The 20,606-nt window shown below is 52.9% G+C and overlaps 5 protein-coding genes across 5 annotated transcripts; 3 read left to right on the top strand and 2 right to left on the bottom strand.

Annotated features, from left to right (window-relative positions):
- Positions 1 to 6,969: 6,969 nt before the first annotated feature.
- Positions 6,970 to 8,386, top strand: CCMA1212_006973 (SEC14 cytosolic factor; the record flags this gene model as incomplete). Its single annotated transcript, XM_073704158.1, has 2 exons — positions 6,970 to 7,320; positions 7,394 to 8,386. 2 exons carry the CDS (start codon positions 6,970 to 6,972, stop codon positions 8,384 to 8,386), a joined length of 1,344 nt encoding a protein of 447 aa, XP_073557438.1.
- A 579-nt stretch (positions 8,387 to 8,965) lies between these two features.
- CCMA1212_006974 (uncharacterized protein) lies at positions 8,966 to 9,757 on the bottom strand (the record flags this gene model as incomplete). Its single annotated transcript, XM_073704159.1, has 1 exon — positions 8,966 to 9,757. One exon carries the CDS (start codon positions 9,755 to 9,757, stop codon positions 8,966 to 8,968), a length of 792 nt encoding a protein of 263 aa, XP_073557436.1.
- Positions 9,758 to 10,963: 1,206 nt separating this feature from the next.
- CCMA1212_006975 (uncharacterized protein) lies at positions 10,964 to 11,203 on the top strand (the record flags this gene model as incomplete). Its single annotated transcript, XM_073704160.1, has 1 exon — positions 10,964 to 11,203. One exon carries the CDS (start codon positions 10,964 to 10,966, stop codon positions 11,201 to 11,203), a length of 240 nt encoding a protein of 79 aa, XP_073557437.1.
- Positions 11,204 to 17,370: 6,167 nt separating this feature from the next.
- On the top strand, positions 17,371 to 18,586 carry CCMA1212_006977 (uncharacterized protein; the record flags this gene model as incomplete). The annotated part of the gene is made up of 3 exons (XM_073704161.1): positions 17,371 to 17,536; positions 17,592 to 17,870; positions 17,934 to 18,586. 3 exons carry the CDS (start codon positions 17,371 to 17,373, stop codon positions 18,584 to 18,586), a joined length of 1,098 nt encoding a protein of 365 aa, XP_073557641.1.
- A 483-nt stretch (positions 18,587 to 19,069) lies between these two features.
- Positions 19,070 to 19,826, bottom strand: CCMA1212_006978 (uncharacterized protein; the record flags this gene model as incomplete). Its single annotated transcript, XM_073704162.1, has 2 exons — positions 19,070 to 19,337; positions 19,410 to 19,826. Coding segments are annotated over 2 exons (684 nt in total), but the record flags the coding sequence as incomplete, so codon positions are not given.
- Between the last annotated feature and the right edge of the window lie 780 nt (positions 19,827 to 20,606).

Here is a 20,606-nt window from a genome sequence, read left to right on the forward strand (position 1 = left end):
AAGACAAGAAGCGTTGCAGAATTGATTTGTTTAAGGAACTTGGGGGAAATGATGTGTGAGAGAATACGGCGTGTTGGTTTGCGGATGTAGTACAGCAGCTTTGATACCAGCATTCAGGAGTCTCGTGTTGTTTTGTCCTTGCCTAAACGCAGTTCTACTCAGGAGACACAGATATTCCTCGGATGATGTTCATTATACATGTGACGCTATCTTGATGCAGGGATAAATACAACACGCAATTCAAAACGTTTCCATCGCTATGCCAGGAGCAACTAACCATTATGAAAGAAGAAGATTTACAAAAGCAAAAAGTCGACCGCCCAAAAGTTCCCATTAACCGTATTTGCAGCCCAGTCCTAGCAGGACACGATGTATCGTATGCGTATAATCCATGGGAAAGAGATGTTTATGTTCTTGGGGGGGTGGGGATAGATGGGTGAGTTGAGATGTATGTTTTGTCGTGAGAAGAGAGTAAGTAGATCCAGGTCCAGGTCCGATAGAGGTGGGACCGTAGAGGAGAGTAGAGCTAGGTTTGAATTTGGTAGAGGCGAGAGAGTGTTGAATCCGGTTGATCGCAGTGTCTGTTCGTAACAAAGCCATCGCAAAGGTCCGCTCAACCTCGATGTAACGTCAAACATTCCGCTCCATGGCAGAGACCGAATCCTCCATGTTCCAGCAAGGAGAATCCCCCCCAGCATCAGCTCCGACCTCAAATCATCCACGCATGCGGCTGATCAAAGCACTCATCCCACCCCGTCCTCCCCGACCCCCAGAACCTCCTCATCGTCGCCAGCGCCGAGCCCGTACACCCGCCCGTGAAGGGATCCCGCGCGCCGTTGAGCAGATACATTTCCACCAGCATCCTGTCCTCGACGCTGCCCGCCGCGGCGGCCGTCCCCGCCACGACCACCGGCCAGAGGATGTGGTCCAGCAGCGGCAGGAACTCGGACGTCGTGTCGAGGAGGTGGAAGAGGCTGGCTCGATGGATCTGGCGCAGTTCTGCGCAGGACTTGTGGGAAGAAGAAGAACAGCGGGACGTGCAGGGGAGTGTCAACGAGGCGAATACCGCCACGGCGGACTTGAATAGCAGCGAGATGAAGAGCAGGTTGTGTGCCTTTTGATCGTCAATTACTAGTGATTGTGGTATAGGGGGCACGGAGTACGCGTCGATCCGCTCGAGGACGTGACAGGAGCTGCTGCTGCTGGGTCTGGAGAGAGGGTCGGAGGAGGAGGAGGAGGAGGACAGGGCGGCTTCGAGGCGCAGGCGGTTGATGAGGAAGATTTCGCGGAAGAGGGGCGCGGGACAGTAGAAGAGGGGGCTGCTCCCAATCTCGTAGAGGGCCATGACGTCGTCGACGTCGAAGTTGCAGGCGTCGACGAGCTGGGCGTGGCTGGGGCTTGTGGTGTTGAAGACGGTGATGCCGCTGGGAGGGGGGATGGTGAGCTTGGAGTTTCGGAATAAGGGGGTAGAGAGGGGAGGAGATGGGGTTACGTACATGACGAAGCTTTGCATTAATAGGGGGGTTGCGGAAGTGTTCATGAGTTTGCGGAGGCCGCCGCAGTGCTTGATGAGCATGAGGTAGCCGTCGGCATGAAGACGCCATGACAAGGAATTAGAGACGAGGACCTTGAGAGGAAGAAGTCAGGTTAGTCTTTTTGGCAATCAAGCATCACCAGTGTGAGTCTCACCTCTGCGCTCATCAAGTGAGCCATGCTAGAAAAGATGTTGAACACGTTCCCGCTGCGCTGAATCTCGTCATTCAGCGCCCGAATCGACTTGCCCATGTGCCGGTAAAACTCGAGCCACAGGTGAGACGCGGGGCCGGACGTCGACGGCTCCAGGTCCAGCCCGTGGATGATGGAGACGCACATGATGCGGTAGCCGACGGCGATGGCCAGGATGCAGTGCCGGTTGGCGGCCGTGAGGTTCTGCAGGGCCTTGCCGTTGAGCTCGCCTCCCCAGGCGGGGTTCTGGACGATTTGTCGTGCGCGGAGCTTGGGAAGGAGGAGGCTGTTGTCTGGGAGGCGGTCAGATACGATGCTTGCTAATTCGTGTGGTGCATGTGTATATAGTACAGGTCCGGGACACGCAGAGGTAGATAAAGAAGGGGGGGGGGGGGGGGTCAGTCAACGTACAGTATTGTATTGCATCGACAAAGTCCCACTGCTCGGGCCTCAGGTCTGGCGGAACAGACACCTGCATCTGCCTGGAGCTGTTGGTAGAGCCCCATTGCTGCAGCTGTCTGCTGGCGACCACCTGGAGACTCGTCGCTTTCATGTGCTCGTTCTCCTCGGAGAAGACGTCGCTGCTGCTGTTCATGTTGTCATCTTCGCGATGACTCTCGCTCTCGTCACTGCGGACAATCGTCTGGCTGACGGCCGCCACGAGCGATGTCGAGTCGCCCGGCGAGGCGTCGGAGAAGATGCCGGCATCGCTGCTGCGGTCACTGCCGCTGCTGCTGTTTGTGACGGTGTTGGTGGTGATGATGCTCTCGATGTCGCTGTTGCTGTTGTTGGTGTTGACGGCGTTGTCGGTGATGTTGCCATCGTTATTCACGCCGCCGCCATCAGTCCTGCCCTCCTCTCTCCTCCTCCGCCGTCTCGCCGCCGAGCTACCCGATCCCGACGCCGCTCGCTCCGCCGTGCTGCTGCTCGACAACCTCCCCGTCACTCCCGGACCCGGACCAGGCCTGGCCTGCTGCTGCTGCTGTCGTCTGCCTCCCGTCGCCGCCCCGTGGCCCCGGCCCTTGTCCTTGTCCTTGTCCTTGTCCTTGTCCTTGTCCTTGTCCTTGTCCTTGCTGGCCTTTGTCTTCTGCAGCCGCGACACCTTGCCCGTGGGCAGCCACGTCAGCGGCCGGGCGTTGCTGTAGCCCGGGCAGACCATGCCGGCGGCGCTGCAGTTGCCGCAGACGGGGACCCTGCCGTCGCACGGCGAGCCGCGGCGCTGGCATTCCCAGCATTGCGGCCTTTTCGACGTCATCGTGGGCGCCGGCTGTGCTTCATGCTGTTTGAACGAAGATGCGGGTGAGGAAAGTTGCGAGTTGAGATATATATATATATATATGGAGGGGAGATGTTGTAGAGTTGGGAGGAAGAAGATGTATCTCTGTCTTATGTCTCGTCTTGTCTGTCTTGTGTGTTTATCCGCCGGTCTGTTTGATTCTTCAGTCTGTCTGTCTGGAGCCTCAGCCTCGTTGTGTTATATATTTTAAATCAAGTCCCCCCCTTCGAAAAAAGAGCGTAGGTAATCAAATCAACCGTCAATCAGTCATCGTCAAAACGCTTTCCGATTCGATCTCAGATTTGTCGTCGCCGGGGGGTGTGCTTGTGTGGCGTCTGCTTGCTTGCTTTAGCCCCAGCTTCCTAAATGCACTTGCGGATTGGCCTCCGTTCCCCAGTCGGGCAATCAGCGAAGACGGAAAGCTCTGAAAGAGGGCCAACGAGCAGCCAGGGGGGGGCCGAAATGGCGACTCTGCGGAGGAATAGACGGGGTCGAGATCACAAAGCAGAACCGGTCGCTCGGGGCAAATCAACTGCGAGGGCTGGAAGGAAAATGACCCTTGAGAGTTGCGGAGATAAAGGGGGAATAGTCGAGGTGGTAGTGCTCAGGGCAGTCACAATAGCAGAGACACCGAATAGGCAAGGGAAGATGGAATCGGTGAAGTTGGCACAAAGCGGTTGAAATGGATGGGATGATATGGTAATATGGTGCGATGCCATCAGTCAGTCAAAGTCGGGAACGGGGCAATCCCACGCTGCGCTGCCTGGTTGCGTTGCGTTGCTGGCTCTTTGCTCGTGCTCTCTCGTATGCCGTCGAATCAGAGCAACCATGGGACCCTCCAGGCCGAAGAGAGTGCCCCCCTTGTTCGTTCCGTGGTTGTGGTGCAAGGCTAGGATCGATACAAGCCCCAGATTCAGGTATGTAATACAGGGCACATTGTGCGAATTGAGCCCCCAAAGGTAAAGGACTTGAAACCGGTCAACCAACAAACTCCATCCTCGGCTGCGTGGCCAATAGAGGATGAAATCGGTCCCCTTTGCCCGAGGCCGCAGTGACTCTTCACTCCAGTAAAGACAACCGACTCGTTGAAGAGCGATGCCTCCCCGAGTTATCTTAGTTGCTCTGCTTCGCTGTTGGCAGTATCACATGTACGACTCACTGAATCGGGGGCTCTTTTGTTTGCAATCCTCTGCCATAATGGATGCGTCCTTGTAAGCGCCCCGATGGCATGCAGTAGCCAATACCTCATAGCAACATGAAGCGCCACATCGCCAACTCAGGCTGCTGGCTCAGGGTAGCCTCAACTGCACGGAACCAGCTCAGGCGGCGTCTAGAATGCACCCGCCTCGACCTGGCCCTTTGTTCCCACGCTAGACATAACAGCCGACTGCCGTTGCTCGCGGAAGCGCTACGGCGGATCGACCCTCCGGTGGGCTGTCAACGCACAAGGTAAGCCCCTGCTTTCTTCAAGTCTGATCTGTCCGTGTATGTACGTAGGAGCACCCAAGATCGGACCGACGGCTATGCAGGATGCCCTGGGAGGTGCTCTCGCAGTGGGGGGGGACGCCTCTCTTGCTGTGCTTGGGGGCTGAACTGTCAAGCAAAGGTGACCGACAGCCTGGTGAGGAGGACTCAGGAGAAAGGATGTGGGTGGCATTGTGTGTGCTGTTCGGTGCTGAAGGGGGTTGACAAAGGAGTTGGAAGGATCGGTTTGGTTGTTGTGCTCCGTCTTATCTGCATCTGTCTTGACATTGCTCTGCACCAATACGCGCATCCCAGAGAGCACCGAGGAGACGGGATCCGCAGGGCTGGACCAGACCGAGGGGATCGAAAGGGGAGGCAATTCGCGCGCAGGTGAAAGGGGGCAACAGTGTCCAGTCATTGTCAGAGTGAAAGGATTGTCGGTTGTCACGTTGCGTTGGGCTAATCTCATCTTTTCCTACGCATGCCTGAACTGCCAGTAGTGATGGACTGGCCAGAGGAGGATGTTGGAGGAAATGGAACAATGGCCGAAACTGTGACTCGTGTATAAGGTGCACCAGGTCCCGCGACAGGCCATAACAGCGAATATTAACAGACAGCCAACCAGCTGAGAAACAGCCCTGATGCTGGACCTGCCCCAAAGGGTAATGGATTGTCCATGATGGTCAAGGGTTGGCGGTCTTCAAGAGAGAAAGACGTCACATCTCAAGTGGCAAATCGGCGAATCTGCATCACAATGCGCCACGGACGCCTCGCTGACACACTCGAGGCTATTCATCTGCTACCCTGGAACATCCGACCACGTTGCTGGGCCTTTCCGATCAAGATGGGCTGAAAGAAGCAGTCAGTCAATCTGGAATCACACTTCATCCGAATTGCTCCTTTTCTGACTCGTTGCTTTGCTTCTCTGCAGTCCTCCGAGCACCGTGCTCCGATGCTCCGCCTGCCGTCTGCCTCAAGCCCATCAGCGCCGGATTCTCTCCTCCTCATGCCCCGTCTGACAAGGACCTTGGCGTCCTGATGATTTCCGCGCTATTCGAGCCGCGAGCCAATCAGTTCGACCAACTTGCAAGATGACGGAGGTCAGATGGACGGCCTGCAGAGAGCTTGAATTCTGTCGCCTCCCGGTCTGACGGCGGATTTTAGGCCTGACGTGCCGGCAGCAAAGCTACCTTGACCTTGAATTCCATCTGCTAATACTAGAGTCACCATTACAAGCTCTTGTTTTTTTCCCCAGATTGAGTTGCATGGGGCCAAACCGGCTTGCTGGGCCTCCTCTGATCGATCGATAAGCAGCTGGAGCTGTCGGGCGTGCCGGAAATTTGCTTCCTTCCGAGGCTTCCGCACCACAATGCCCGCCGGGGATATAGTATATAGTAGAACTACGATATAGCCCTATAGTTGTAATGTGCCTTGTGATTGACAATGGGACGGGCCACATGTGGTTGATTGCTGAGAGCCTGAGCGTGCAAATCCAGGACGGATCACGATCACGGCAGCAGAGCCAACAGTAAGCCCAGGCAATGCTGTCATGGCCGTCACAGGCTGCCGCCACGACACGGAGAGGCCATGTGGAAGCGGCCAGAACATGTGGCCCAGCCGGACTATCACGTCTGCCCCATGCCGTTGCTATTTAATCTAGTCCTAGGAGCGTGCTGTTGTCTGTGAATCAGCAATAGTTAGCTCTTACTAATTAATGAGTCTCTATCTTGTTCCATCATGGCCCTTCGCTGTTCCGCTATGATATAATGAACCGCCAGGCCCCTTCCGCGGCGTCAGAGGGAAACCTGAAGGCTGTAAGCAACAAGACGCATCGCATCTGGAATCAATGACAGCCGCCCAAGTGTCTTGACAGCAGAATCAGGCACGAGACAGCTCTCCATTCGCCCTTACTATTCGCGGCTGTCAACCTACCGGACCCGACCCCCCCCCCCCCATTTTTTTTTTTTTTTTTTCAACTGCTCCGACTGCCTGGATCCTCCTCTTTGCAGGACGGCATTCTATCGGCCTCCGAAGCTGCCGTTTGCCGCCTCTCGGATCTGTCTTTTGGCTTCTCCACACACACCCAACCCATTCAATACCCATCAAGTCTTGGCCTGCTTGTTTCTACTTTTGAAAATCCCGAGTCTAATCGGCCTGCTGGCTTACTTTTTGTTCCCTGTCTGCTCCGTTAGCTTCCCCTTTAGCCGCCTTCCTTTACGTGTGTTTGAGCGGACTTTTGTGATTTGATCTTGATCACCCCCGAACTGGAACTAGGAACGCCTTTCTCTTTGTCCTCCTACAATTTTTCTTTTTACCTTATTTACTTTCAACGCCTCTTTCGATCCTTCGGGACCCAAGATTACTACAGCACCTCCCCCCGCTAATACCTACTTATACTGTTGGTCGACGGGTTACATCCTTCATCCTCCTGTTTGCTTTCCCGTCTCGCAACGCCTCGGAATCACACACACACAGGCGAGGCAAAAGGTCCCACGAAACCCATCATGACGACGGACTACGAAGGTTCCGCGCCGGCCGGCCGGGTTCAGTCGTCGAGCTCGGCCAGCCAGCAGGCGGGAATGTTTCCAAACGGCCACCTGGGCCACCTGAGCGCCGCCCAGGAGGAGGCTCTGGAGCGCTTCAGGGCCGCGCTGCTGGACAAGAAGCTGTGGCGCCCGGGCCCGCCGCCGTCGCACGACGACCAGACGCTGCTGCGGTATCTGCGGGCGAGGCGCTGGATCGTGGACGATGCGCTGGCCCAGTTCAAGGACACGGAGGAGTGGCGGGCGGCGAACAACATTGATACGCTGTACCGGACGATTGAGCTCGACGCGTACGAGCAGAGCCGGCGCTTGGTGAGTCGCTGATGTTGTACAAGGGTCTCAAGTTTGTGATATATCCAAAACTAACCGCGGAACCCTGCAACAGTATCCCCAATGGACGGGCCGCCGAGACCGCCGAGGCATCCCCCTTTACGTCTTCGAGATCCGCACCCTCGACTCCAAAACCATCGCAAACTACGAGAAGCAGGGCGCCAACAGCACCTTTTCACAGGCCAAGACGGACGGCAAGACGGCCCCCGGCCTGCTGCGGCTCTTTGCCCTTTACGAGAACCTGACGCGCTTCAACCAGCCCTTTTGCACGCAGCTGACGGACCGCGAACACCCCGACGTGCCTGTCACCATGAGCACCAACATTGTCGACATCTCGGGCGTCGGACTGAAGCAGTTTTGGAACCTCAAGGGACACATGCAGGCGGCGTCGCAGCTGGCCACGGCGCATTACCCCGAGACGCTGGACCGCATCTTCATCATTGGGGCGCCTGTGTTCTTCAGCACCGTTTGGGGTTGGGTGAAGCGCTGGTTCGATCCGATCACCGTGTCCAAGATCTTTGTGCTTGCGCCTCACGAGGTCAAGCCCACGCTCGAGGCCTTTATCGAGCCTCGAAACATCCCCAAGAAGTACGGCGGCGAGCTCGACTACACGTTTGGCCAGCTGGGCGTTCCCGATCCTGCGTGGGAGGGTGTGGTGCGGTGGGAGGAGGGATACAGCTCGTTCCCTAGCGGACCGCTGCTGTGGGAGGACGTCCCGGGCGAGGAGAGACTGGCGTGCGTGAGGCTGGGTGCCGAGAACGGCAAGCTGGTCAGAGAGGTCATCTGCACGCTGCCCAGGACATGGAGCCCGCCTGAGAAGGCTGCGGATGAGTCGAATGGAACAGACAGCTCGGTCACCACCTCGACGAACACCGCCGCCACGACGATCAACGACGCCTCCGACGGCACTCAGACCTCGGAAGACACGCTTGACGACGCCACTCAGACCGACGGGCCTGCCGAAGCGATCGAGAAGCTGGCTCTTGACGACGACAAGGCCAAGTCGCCGGAGGTGACGCCTATACCTGCCGCCACGGCTGCTGCATGACCGAGCACATGACCCCTTTTTTTGTTATATCATTTTCTTCAACATAATTCTTGGACTAGAGCCATTTGAGTCATTGCATATGCGCATACAGAATGCCTCTTTTTTTTTTTTTTTTTTTTTTTTTTTTTTTTTTTTTTTTTTTTTTTTTTTTTTTTCCTTTCTGATGGCATTTTGTGCACAGGAGGGAAGACGGACCATCTGCATTGTGGGGTTGTTGGGTTTATCTCGATAGGAAGAGGAGGGAGACTGGCGATAAGACGTGACGAGATGAGATTTGAGATGTGTAATGTATGGGGACTTGGGGGGTTGTTTCTCACCAGGCTGGGAGTGTAATTGGACTTGGAATATACCAAATATCTACGCAGAATAGCTGTTCGTTTTTGTTCTTTCATATACAGACCCGATGATGTTGGCGAGGTTCCTATAGGAAATAGGTCATTGATTCTATGACATTGATTGCTCGGTGCTTCTTTTCGCTCTAAGTGATATCTTGTGTTGACGTCTTATGTTCGCACACGCAGACGGCAAAGCTCTTCTATGCAGACGTCTGTCTACCCCCGACTTCCCTCTATACTCCAATCAGCCCCCATGCCTTCGACTCCTCCACAGCTCAACGCCCTTCCCAACCTCCTCCCACGTCACCCCGTCCATGACCAGCTTCATCGTCAAGCCCAGCCGCTCCGTCTCCCTATTCCTCGCCTCGTCGTCGAAAAACAGCATATCCTCGAACCGGATCCCCGTGCGCTTCTGCAGCGCCTCGAAATGCTTAATCTTGCTCCCCGGATAAATCTCCAGCCCGCCGTCAAACACGTCAATCGCAACCTTTTTCTTGGTCGCAGACGATGACGACTTCTTGCTGGTAATATGATTATTGTTGTTGTTGCCGTCTTCGTCCGCGAAGGAGGCCGTCGGCGGGATGTGGATGCCCTTGAGCAGTTCGCGGGCCAGACTGGGCGCGCTCGTCCGCGACGCAACGCCCAGCTTGATCTTGTTCGGGCTGTTGAGGTACGGCAGCACGGCCAGGATCTCGGGGACCTCGTCGTAGAAGGCGAATTCCTCGCCCGTGCGATCTGTTGCGCCGGTGTGCGTGGGATTGATCTTGAGGGGAGGCGTGACGTGGGTGTCGACCCAGAAGGGCCAGAGCGTGTAGTCGAGGTCGAAGACGATGAGGCGCGGGAACGGCAGCGAGGGATCGGACAAGGAGGCGGGCAGGTCGAGGCGCGGGAAGGGAGAGTTTGTGGACGACGGGAGGGTCGAGAAGGAGAGGGACGAGGGCGTCGTGCTGAAGGTCGGGGTGATTGGCGTGCCGCCTGAGGAAGAGGCGAGGGAGAGGCTGGAGGAGGAGGTTGGAAAGGTGAGTTTTCGAGGCATGGCCGAGGTGGTGATGGTCGTGATGATGCGGAGGAGAAGAATGAAGGCTGGAGATGTTGGAGTACGGGTTTGGGGCGGCTATAGCGGGGAGGTCTGCGGTTAGTGCGGACTCGTACTGTATGAGATCGGACACTTATATGGAGACGTAACGTCATTAGAAGACAGTTTTTCTTGATCTGAACTTGTGAGTTGTAGGGAGCGCAGAACTAAATGAGACTGACCAATAATACTTCAGAAGTATCTCACTGTATTCCGGATACAAGAAGCAAGGCAATGGGTTTCCAGGCCCCCAACTTGGCTATCCGGGATCCCAGTAAATTGATATCCTCATCACTGCTACTGCTATAACTAGATAAGACATTCTACTCTCTGCTACTCTGTCAACATTCTCCTGGTCCTAGCAGAAGCTTCCAAGATTATGCTTTTAGCAGCGTTCTGACTCTATCTGCATAAAGTTGCAACGCTAAATGGCCACTCCCAAATGAAAATGCCCCCACGGCGACCGGCTTGGTTGTTCAACTGTGTTCCCATGGACCGCTTCATTGATACGTGTAGTATAGCTGCCATTGTCATGTCAAACAGGGGAGCTGAAGCCCTCAAATCATCATGCCATCCATGCCTATATCTCTCCTCCTTTTGACTGAATGAGGCGTCGCCGACATGGACAAGGACACTTCACGGAAAGCACAGACTCTTCACCCAACTCGAACAAAGCACAAAGCCGGGCATAACAGAGGTGCACAAGTTGGCCGCATGTCCTCGTCTACAGATACCCGGTGACTACAACTCCATCGTAGACATTCTACCCTACCTAATATGCGCGGTCCCTGAGAACCCGGAGATCGGGACAAGAGGTGGAGACTCGGCCTTCGGGTCCGGCCCAGGTCCGGAGGCTGCGGGATCTAGCAGATGAGGGCCGCTAGCAAAAGCCACGAAATCATCCGGCTTGTCACAAGCGACCTCTATGAAGATAAGCTTGTGTGCGACGCCCATGCGTAGTTTCTTTAGTCTAGCTTGAGCTTTCAACCCCTGAGACTATACCATGGCCTACAGAGCTGTTCTTTTGGCTGAAACTGAGGCGTTTCTATAAGTCTAAAGGCATGGCAAGGGCAAGGCAGGATGCATGATCCTTCATTGATCGAACAGACAAAGCCAACCAAGATCAGTTGGCCGTCTTGCGCGACACCATCAAGAGAATGGCATAACATGAAGCTTTCGGCGCCTATTGAGCAGAACGGAGCAGGCTCCTCATCCTCGAATCTCGATATTGGCATTCAGTACAACTCGACGGGATACCGGATAGCCAAGTCGGGGCGCCGGATAGCCCACTCTCAGTCTGTAGAGCCAACCAACTGGACTGAGAACGGCGTAAAACGATGCATCAGCCAATGTTCTGGTCAGCGGAACGTCAGCGAACAAGAAGAGAGCACAGGGGCTCGGGTCTAGATGCCGAGCTTGAGGACCGTCTCATGACGCTTTCTCAACAGATCCTTGACTTTCAGATAACAACTGTGCGCCGGGTCATTTCAATACGGCTTGCCAGATCCAACGGAGACACAGTGAAGGATGAAGGCTGGAAAGGCATGATTGCCAAGGTTCAAGCGTCGGAAAAGTTGTTTGGCCACGTCTTCAAGCAGGTCAATGACGCGTCCATGATAGATCAGCCATGCGCAACGGTTCTTTGCGGATTCCAATACTGTGCTGGTTGCCTTGCTCAGAGAATGTCGCCAGAGCATCGTCGTCTAACTCGTTTCGAAATGAATGCTTGGGTAGTTCACGGTTCAACGCAACCGGCGGGACGCAAAACAGCGTTGCACACTTCTCTGGATCGACTTTTGCAGGACCTGTCAGTTTCAACGGGAAATACATCAGGGCGTCAACATACGTCCAATAAATACAGGGCTCGTGGTTGTTGCTGTTAATCAACAATGTTCAATGAGACAGTAGTAGATTGGGAAGGATGCACAGTCGGCTATCAACAGGCAGTTCTGAGCAAATCGCATGGCTTCCGCTAAACTTGTCTCGCCTGGTTGCGGCTAAAGTGTAGGGGAGACATGATCCGTACAAGATTGAGCACCAATGCAACCCTATTGTGGCGGGGGGGGGGGGGGGGGGGGGGGGGGGGGGGGGGATAGTTGTCGGCTTAGTGAATGCAGGGAGCGCGCGGTCTCCCAGCTGGAGGCAATATTGCATAGCAGGACAAGTAGAGCAGACGAAAAGAATACAGCGATAGTAGCAGTAGTAGCAGAAAACAGCCGTCTCATACTCTAAAGAGAAGTAACAGAGCATGAAAATGCCGGATAGTTCATGGTGCTAGATAGCCACCTGTACGTAGAAAGATGTGCAAAGTAACTGGTAACATAACACAGTGATTGTCCGCAGTCTTTATCAGTACATTCGTTAAGCCTCAAAGCGTACTGGTGCCAAAATCCGTGGCAACACTTGCATATATAGTAAGGACCGAAGGAATGAGGCTGTGGGAATTGGTTTGAAATGGGGTAACCTCTGATGATCGATCGCGCCTTGCCCCCGGTTCAACCATCACAGCCCGTCTTGTTCTTCCCCATCACCAGCTGGCCTGTTCCGTACCTTTGTTTCATCCATCACAATGGAGAATACCGTGGAAGAGCATTTGAGCAGAATCATCGAGCTATCGCCAGCGAAGCCCGTCGACCAACTCATTGCCGATCAAAAACTGATTCTTGGATTGCTGCAGAAGAGGTTTGAGCATCTCTCTGACATACCGCAAATTGCCGAAACGCTGTGGTACTCGACCGACAATGCTTGGGCTGGCTCTGACCAAGAGCCAATGGCACCACGGAACCAGTCTCTCGGGACCGAGTTCTTGAACACGCTTATACCGTGTGGAAGTTCCGTCTCGAGCATTCACGCGAATGTCAGAGGCCGAAATATGACGCACGGTTTCGAGGAAGACGCATTGATGGAATGGGTTACGGAAGAGAACCTTGTCATCGCTCGTCAAATCTTTGAAGACTGGGTTCGAGAGTTCAATAGATACTCCTCGCCATGGGAAGAAGACTTCTCGAGTGACTCTATCGAGGAAAGGGAATTCGGCCGAGAAAGCTGGGTAAGCCAAGTCTATGAGAGGTGGCCAAAAGTGTGGAGATTTTCGCCTCTCGGTGAGCCGGATCGCAACTATGGAAACACAATAAGAGTCTACTATGCTTGTCCAAATATGAGCAAAATCAGCGACCCCATCAGCTACACTCCCATGGAGTCCCCGATTCAGGTATGAAGCCAATTCGAGCAGTATAGGCAACATGATGAGCGACTCTCGTCTTTTCCTTGCGATCTTCTACACAAATCTCACCTTCTATTCCAATCTCGTCTACTATCCCAAATCTACGCGCCGTACAAGGGCAATCTAACAAGCCCTGTTATACAGAGCCTTCCCGAAGCGCCAAAAGGATCATCCATCTGTGGAATAATATGGTCTGTATATTCTACATTCTCTCCAGATCGGCTTCTTACAGCAAGCACTGACATGCAAAGCCTAGTCGAGTCTCAGTGAACCGGTCAACAGCAATTATCGACTACGAGACAATGGCAACCACTCTCTGTTTCAGTAAAGGCACTCAACTGAGGCCTGAATGCAAACACGACTTCCTCGATGCCCATGTGTCTGTATGGCGCGAGAGATCTGTGCATCAGAGGTGTGGGCTGAGAGACTTCCAAAGCTCCCAGCATGCTATAACGCGAGATCACGGAATGCCTGGTTCTCACAAGTATGGAGTTTTCATGCATTACATGAGGTCCTTTACCATCATGGATTTTGAGGAAACGCCAATCATCAAAGGCAGCCCAGCTACGGGGCTCAAGTGCAAAAGAGAGAAGATCGGGTTCAAAGCTTTCTACAGCGAGGACACGGAATGCTTGGTTGAGCGACGGTACTCAACAGCCCTTAGCATCTTTCCCATCCACTCGCCCAGTGGGCATTATGTGTTGCTATCGCTGATTGATGCCGGAGAGCACGAATACGGCGTGTGGAGTCACAGTCCCACGAACGACATCACAAGCTATAACAGGTGGAAGCCTTGGAAGCGCTACGGGATTTATCCCGCGGCCGTATACAGCGGTGTTTCAGTCTTCCAGCTTCAGATTTGTTCATTCATCGACTCGTGGGAGAAGGACTGGAACACTACCATCACTCGGATCAACCAGATGGTATCTGTCAAGGTGAGAGCAGTTGCATACCCTGACCAAGGCAGAGAGCTAGAACTGATTCGATCAGCTCGACGTACTCAACGATGACAAGCGCTTGCGAGAGCTGGTGCTGGAAACCAATCCTAGGGACTTGGTATTATACTTCAAGGTTCTCCAGATGCTTGGAAGGATCGACGACATTATCCAGGCAGATACTGCACGTCTTGAGTCCCTGTCCTTGAACGTCCGAAACCCCGTCATTGTAGACCACTGGTGGCAAAAGACCTACAAGCACAACGAGGATACGCAAAGGATCCTCGAATACAACTGGGATCTTGTGCGGAAACGCCAGCAACGCGCTACCGACAGGCTATGTGGCATGATCAAGCAGACAAAGGAGGAGGTCAAGGGGCTCATGGATGGTGTGAGTTTACCGCAAGCCGTAATGCCATATACCTACTAACTGCCGCTCAACAGCTGTACAATGTTCAGTCAGTTACCGAGGCCCAGAAGACTAGAGTTCTCAGTAAATACCTGATGGTATTCACGATTGTCACCGTCGTCTTTCTCCCTCCCACTTTTGCTGCGGTAAGTTGCAACCTTGTCTACCAGCAATAGCCTTTCCTTGTTGACCCGTCTCCAGACCTTCTTTGGGATGGATGCTTTCCAATCAGTTGAGACTGCTTCCACCCAGAGGACATTCTGGACAGTCCTGGGAATACTCTCGGGTCTCACATATGTCATTGCGGGAGTCGGACTATTTGGGGCCAAGGCTTCCACTCAACTCAGAGCGGAAAGGAAGAACAAATCCAGATCCCATGAACCAAGAGACACCTTACAATCTAGGCATGAGGAGGAGACTTTTTCAGAGATCAGAATAGTAAGCCTATGGTTTGAGAAGCTGAAGGGAGTCTGGATCTTCGAAGTGTTTGGGAAAGTGTCTAGCTCGAGGTCTAACACACAGGAGGAATTTGAGAGGGTTTAGTGTGAATTGGCGTATACCTGGCGCGTTATTCTGCGTTCCTCCCGGCAGATCAACATCTTGATAACTGCTGCTGCTATAACTATTCAAGAGATTCTACTCTTTGATACTGTTGCTACTTTCTTCTAATTCTAGTGTAAGCGTCTATCGATGCCTAGTAAATAGAGTAGCTGAAGTATTCTTACCTGCGTTTTAACTCTCTATGTATAAACTTGGGATGCTGGCTCGACAACGACGGCATCAGTCCAGTCTATCGAGCGTTTAGTGACCCCGTTAAAGGCTCTAAGCTCCTCATCGGAAAGGGCGCCCGTGACCCCCCTGGCCAACTATGACTCGATTCCACCGCTGTTTATAGCCTTGAAGAACGGGTCGACCATCTATCGAGGCTGCTTGTCGATCAAGAGAAGGATATAAACACTACAACTATAGGCGGGGGACAGACGAGGCTGTTCGCGGCATGCTGCGAGGGCAAGGCGGACAATGCCAAGTACCTCATCAACGGCGGTGCTGACCTGACGCTACAGGATGCCCTTGGGCAAACGCCGCTCTTTGCAGTGAGCTGCGACGGCTCTGCCGATACCGTCCAGATGCCCCTAAAGAACGGGGCTCGGGATATGACAGCCGCGCATAACGGACAAACGCCGCTATATGCTGCGCTTCTCATCGCATCAATCAATGACCGTACCGATATAGTAGATCCGCTACCCAAACACGGTTCTCATATTGCGACTGCCACGGTGGGGTGGAACCACGGCGCTCCTCAAGGCCGCTGGGAACGGCCAGGTCGATGCCGTAAAGCTGCCGCTGGACAGCGGTGCCAAGCTTACAGAAACGGATGACCATGGGCTTCGTCGCGAGCTGCAACAGCCACCTCGAGGTTCTTCAACTGCTTCTTGTGCTGACATCTTCCTGAAAAAAACAACATAGGCTGGCTGCCCATACGCATTGTCGCGGGCTGCGGTGACGCCAAAGCCGTCGACTTTTGAAGATGTTGAAGATGTCGAGAAGACGCAGAGTGTGTTAGGAGAAGAACAAGGTGCAAACTCCTCTCACCTCTTCGACCTCCTCCGAGTAGAGACGGCTGAAGGAATATAATCCGCAGGGAGAGGCGCAGGTCGGAGAAATGCCACATTTGCCGATGGGCAACCCACAGGGTTCAATAAATGAAGCCAGGAACGTGAAAACAACAGAGTCAGCTTTCAGCCAGGGATTTGAGTACTGTACACATTCATGCGGAACCCACGGTTATTTCTCAATTATCCATGTTCACAGTGCAACTTACAGCTTCTTTGCCGGTACTAGGGCATTCCTTCTCGGTCGAGCCCGCCATCATAGTCTCTCGGGACATACCTCGTAAGATCTGATAAGATTACAGCGAAACATGAATCAATATCTTTGTCTTCCTCTTTCAACCCCTGACAGACAAGCCGGCGCTCCGTAATCGCCGAGTGTCAGCCATCGTTGGTTGCAGCCGGCATCCTTGGCCGGCAATTAAAGCGGCGTAAGCGACCCATTCTTCAAGGAGAGATAGATATAACAACTCCCCCACTCCTGCGAAAGACTCTGAGTGTACAGTGTACAAAGAGGCTTCATGATTACCATCGCTGTTATCAAGCTACCATGATATTGTGCTCGGTGTATGTAATTTGGCGAACCTCCCCAAGCCAACGTCGGGATTCCATGCGAGTAGGGGTTCAAGATGGCGCGGCCATCTTAGTTGACAATCGACATTGCATGGATATAAAGTAATTCTTCCACTAGATCATCCATTATATGACAGTAACGCGGGAGAATGGTATGATAGAATAAGTATCAGAGGTAGCAATATAGGTATATATCAACCAGGTACGGCTACAGCTAGTACATACAGGGAGTGGTAGTAAAGATCGATGTCTCGAGTCTATAAGACAGAGAACATTCCTTACCACACAGCAGGCGTACTGCAAGATACTTCATTCCCTCTAGTAGAGGAGCAAAAGCCTCTTTACCCGGTGAGTTGAGAATGAATGTAAGGGAGCGTAGTCAGCTGTAAGGAAATGCTCCTGTACGTCCAAATTCCTCCATATAGGCTGATCAAGTAGACGCATCCGTATATAAACGTTCAAGCAACCCTATCTGCCTGCAGTCAATGTAGTCGTACTCGGCAGCTATTCATAGCAGTAACAGTCTCTTTTGCCGACTTCAGCACCCTTGCACTCTCCATGGAGCATGTCTTGGGCTTATACTAGTTTTACAAAGATTCAGAGCGGGTATTGCGGAAACACACGAGTCCAGACCAGCGTGCAGATGACAAATTCGAGCCGCAATGGCCTCGTTAATAATCTCTGACACATCTAGATGATGTCGATGCTTCGCGTTGTAAATCGACGTCGAGTGAGAATAAATAGGAGCATGCCTCATTGCCGTGGAGGGCTGCCTGAATAACCGCCGAGGCTTCCATCCCTTCTTGCGTTCCCCTCCCCCCATCATGCCCTCCTTGAAGCAATTGCAGTCTGCCCTGTTGGGCGCTTGCCTCATCTATTCGACTGGTGTCCTATCACACGGCACAGAAATCGAGACGCGGTCTTTGGATGAGATTTACCAGAGTGCAAAGCATGAACGCGGCATATTGACTGTCTACTTTGGTGGAAGCTGTATGAGTCGGTGTCCTTGATGAAGTTGACTTGTCACTAACAAGATGGCCAATAGCACAAGCAGCGGCTGAGCCAATGCTCAACGCCTTCCGTCAACGATTCCCTGATGTTGCCATCAACATCACGGCCGACTTGTCCAAATATGCCGACTCACGCATCGATCGAAGCTACATAGACGGCAAACCCTTCGTCGACGTCGCCCTCCTGCAAACCGTGCACGACTTTCCTCGCTGGGACAAGCAGCAGCGGCTCTTGCACTACAAGCCAGCCAACTATAGCGACATCAACCTGGCCATCAAACATATTGACGGAGCGTATCTGCCTGTCAACTACAGTACGTCTTTCCCTTGTGGGGAACGTTCTATCGAGACATGCTCACACGCTTGTGGTTACTTAGACCAGTTTGGCCCTTTCTACTATGATTCAACCATTGTCAAGAAGGATCAGGTGCCAAAGACGTATGCCGACGTCTTGGATCCCTTTTGGAAAGGCAAACTCGTCCTTACTTACCCAAACGACGACGACGGCGTCTTGTACCTCTTTTCTCTCATCATTGAGCGATACGGGTTCCAGTGGCTGGACTCTCTGCTCAAACAAGACGTCATGTGGGTGCGCGGTGCCGCAGCTGCTACAGGCGCAATCATCAGCAATCACGCGTCTCGCAAAGGCTCAAGAGTCCTGACGTTCTCTGCACTGGGAGGATTCACGCCGTCGACGTCCTTCCTGCAGGTGTCACAGCCCCAGGCTCCGGATCAGTTCATGACCTGGGCCCAGCAGGCGGCCATCTTTGCCTCGACGCCTCGCCCGGAGAGTTCCAAGCTGTTCATGTCTTTCCTACTGAGCAATGAGTGGCAGTCAACGCTTACGGCGTCGGGAGGCCCCTCTGTTCGAACGTCCTTGACTGGCACAAACGATGTCTTTATGGCTAATAATACTCAGCCAAGCGGGTATATCTCTTTCATGAGCAGGCGAGAAGGTGTCGAATGGTGGCGAATGCAGATGGAAACATACATCGGACTTGCTAAAGGAACGGACCCTGCATTTGCGTGAGCTTCGAGAGTGCTTCGAAGGAATAGTTGTCCACCACTCAATTTATAATCATGGATTTAAAAGCTAGGCCTCGTAGACTTTTCCAATATCACATACTACATGCAGAGGTAGAAGCGTGTACCATGGCTATCAAAGAAAAGAAAGAAGGTCACAATAGCAGAGAGTAAAAATGTCCTTCTCCTAATCTCGGTAGGCCAGTAATAAAGATTTATATATGGCAGGATGGCAGACGAACATCACAAGGTGCTAAATAGCCGCCTCCTTCTTTTATATCCATGCATTACACTCACACTGTAAGCGTCTGCTACTCGAACGACCCTTATCCGCTCTGGCTAGGCTAACATGTGTGCATTGGCCTTATGTGAGTCGCAAAGAAGCCCTATTAACACTACACTCAAGCGCAGTTGAGTACTTCAATAGAAGAGAGTCCCAAATATGTCCCTTGCAATGGTTACTGTCTGAACAATTACTCGAGTTACTTCATTAGACCAGATTCCCCGAATCATCCAACTCTTCCCAATCCGCACAAAGCATCTCCCGCCCTTGCTTGTTGAGTAGACGGCGTAACCCAGCCAGTGTGGCCGGCACAGGATCGCCCGGTCTTATTGGAACCGTATCATGGTCTTTGTATGCCAGTCCACCGAATACTGTGTCCTTCAGTATGCCGTCATCTTTTCGCTCAAGCTCATAAAACAGATATGGGACCTTGTTGGGACTGTCAACCGCGTCGACCCATTCCCAGGCGCGAAAACTACAAGAGATGAGCGACTGTCAGCAATTGTATAACGAAACAGAAGCGGCGATACGTCGTCAAAGTACCTACCCGATCACACTGCTGAAGGAAACCAAGTCTGACACTTCAATCTTCTTCAGCCACGTAAAGTCAGAGGCCCAGATATAAACAATGACAAGCCAGTGTCCCTCCAAGATCTTCAATCTCTTTTCACGGGTGTTCCCACTGACCATCGAAAAGGCCAGTCCTTTGCCGCACGTTATTTCGGGTGGCGCGTTTACGGGACTCGTTGGACGTTGATATAGGTCTCTATACGCTAACCAACGTTTCCATGACTTCAAGCACCATAAATCCTGGTTCCACTTGAGTTCCGTGGGCAGGTCACGATAGAAATGTCGCACAAGCATGCGCCAAGGTGGATGCTTGCCTTGATATTCTTGGGGAACGTGGTGAGATGACAATAGCCATCGGAAAGCTCGTGTCTCAGGGGGGGTTTTCAGGTTTCCGAGGCGTGTTGAACAGAAGATGTGTCATGAAGGTCCTCATGTTCTTCGTCGCGTATAGCCAACGCTTCTTTCTCATATGAGCGGCTACATGACCGTTATCATCTTCATTGTGACGGGAACGTTGCAGCCATGTCGGTGACCATTCGTCCCTTCGCACGCGCCGTTGAGCGTACTGGGGGAGCAAAGGGCACGTGCAAGGGTAGTAGTGTGTGCAGGGAGGATTGTCCAGAGGCTTTTCAAGGCGCATGTTGGCGGATGTGGTTGTTAAGAGCTGAGTTGACTAACAGCACGATGAGATCAAACGGTGCTTGAGGAGCCTTCGTTGAGCTACCCAGATAAAATGACCTGTTATCTTCAGAGAACCTCTCGTGGGTTTATATACTCATAAGAATTCAATCTGTCTCTTAATTGTGACGTTTGGCCTTCTACAATCAGCCTCATTGGCGTATACTTTCGGCGTCTTTTTCTCGTGGCGCAACTAAGTGCCTACGTTGCGTGCATTATGTGTTGTGCATGTCGTCTTGGAGTAACGCCTCTTACGGAACATGCTTTTGGTATTGCTGTGATCTTCTAAGATCCGTTATTGTTATGCTATACGAATATTGTTGTGTTCTATTTTGCCCAGCTGCTGTCTGTAGATCAGTCTAAAGACACAACTCATACGGTTATGGAGCTGTGGTCTTACTTCACCTCACATGGTCCTCCCCTTCGACGCAGTTGTCTGACATGTCTCAAGCCCCAATCCTCTAGTTTCTGGCCCTATATTGCACCGCCCATGTGT

The sequence above is a fragment of the Trichoderma ghanense genome (assembly GCF_004382785.1).
Source record: "Trichoderma ghanense strain CCMA-1212 chromosome Unknown scaffold_8, whole genome shotgun sequence".
NCBI lineage: Eukaryota > Fungi > Ascomycota > Sordariomycetes > Hypocreales > Hypocreaceae > Trichoderma > Trichoderma ghanense.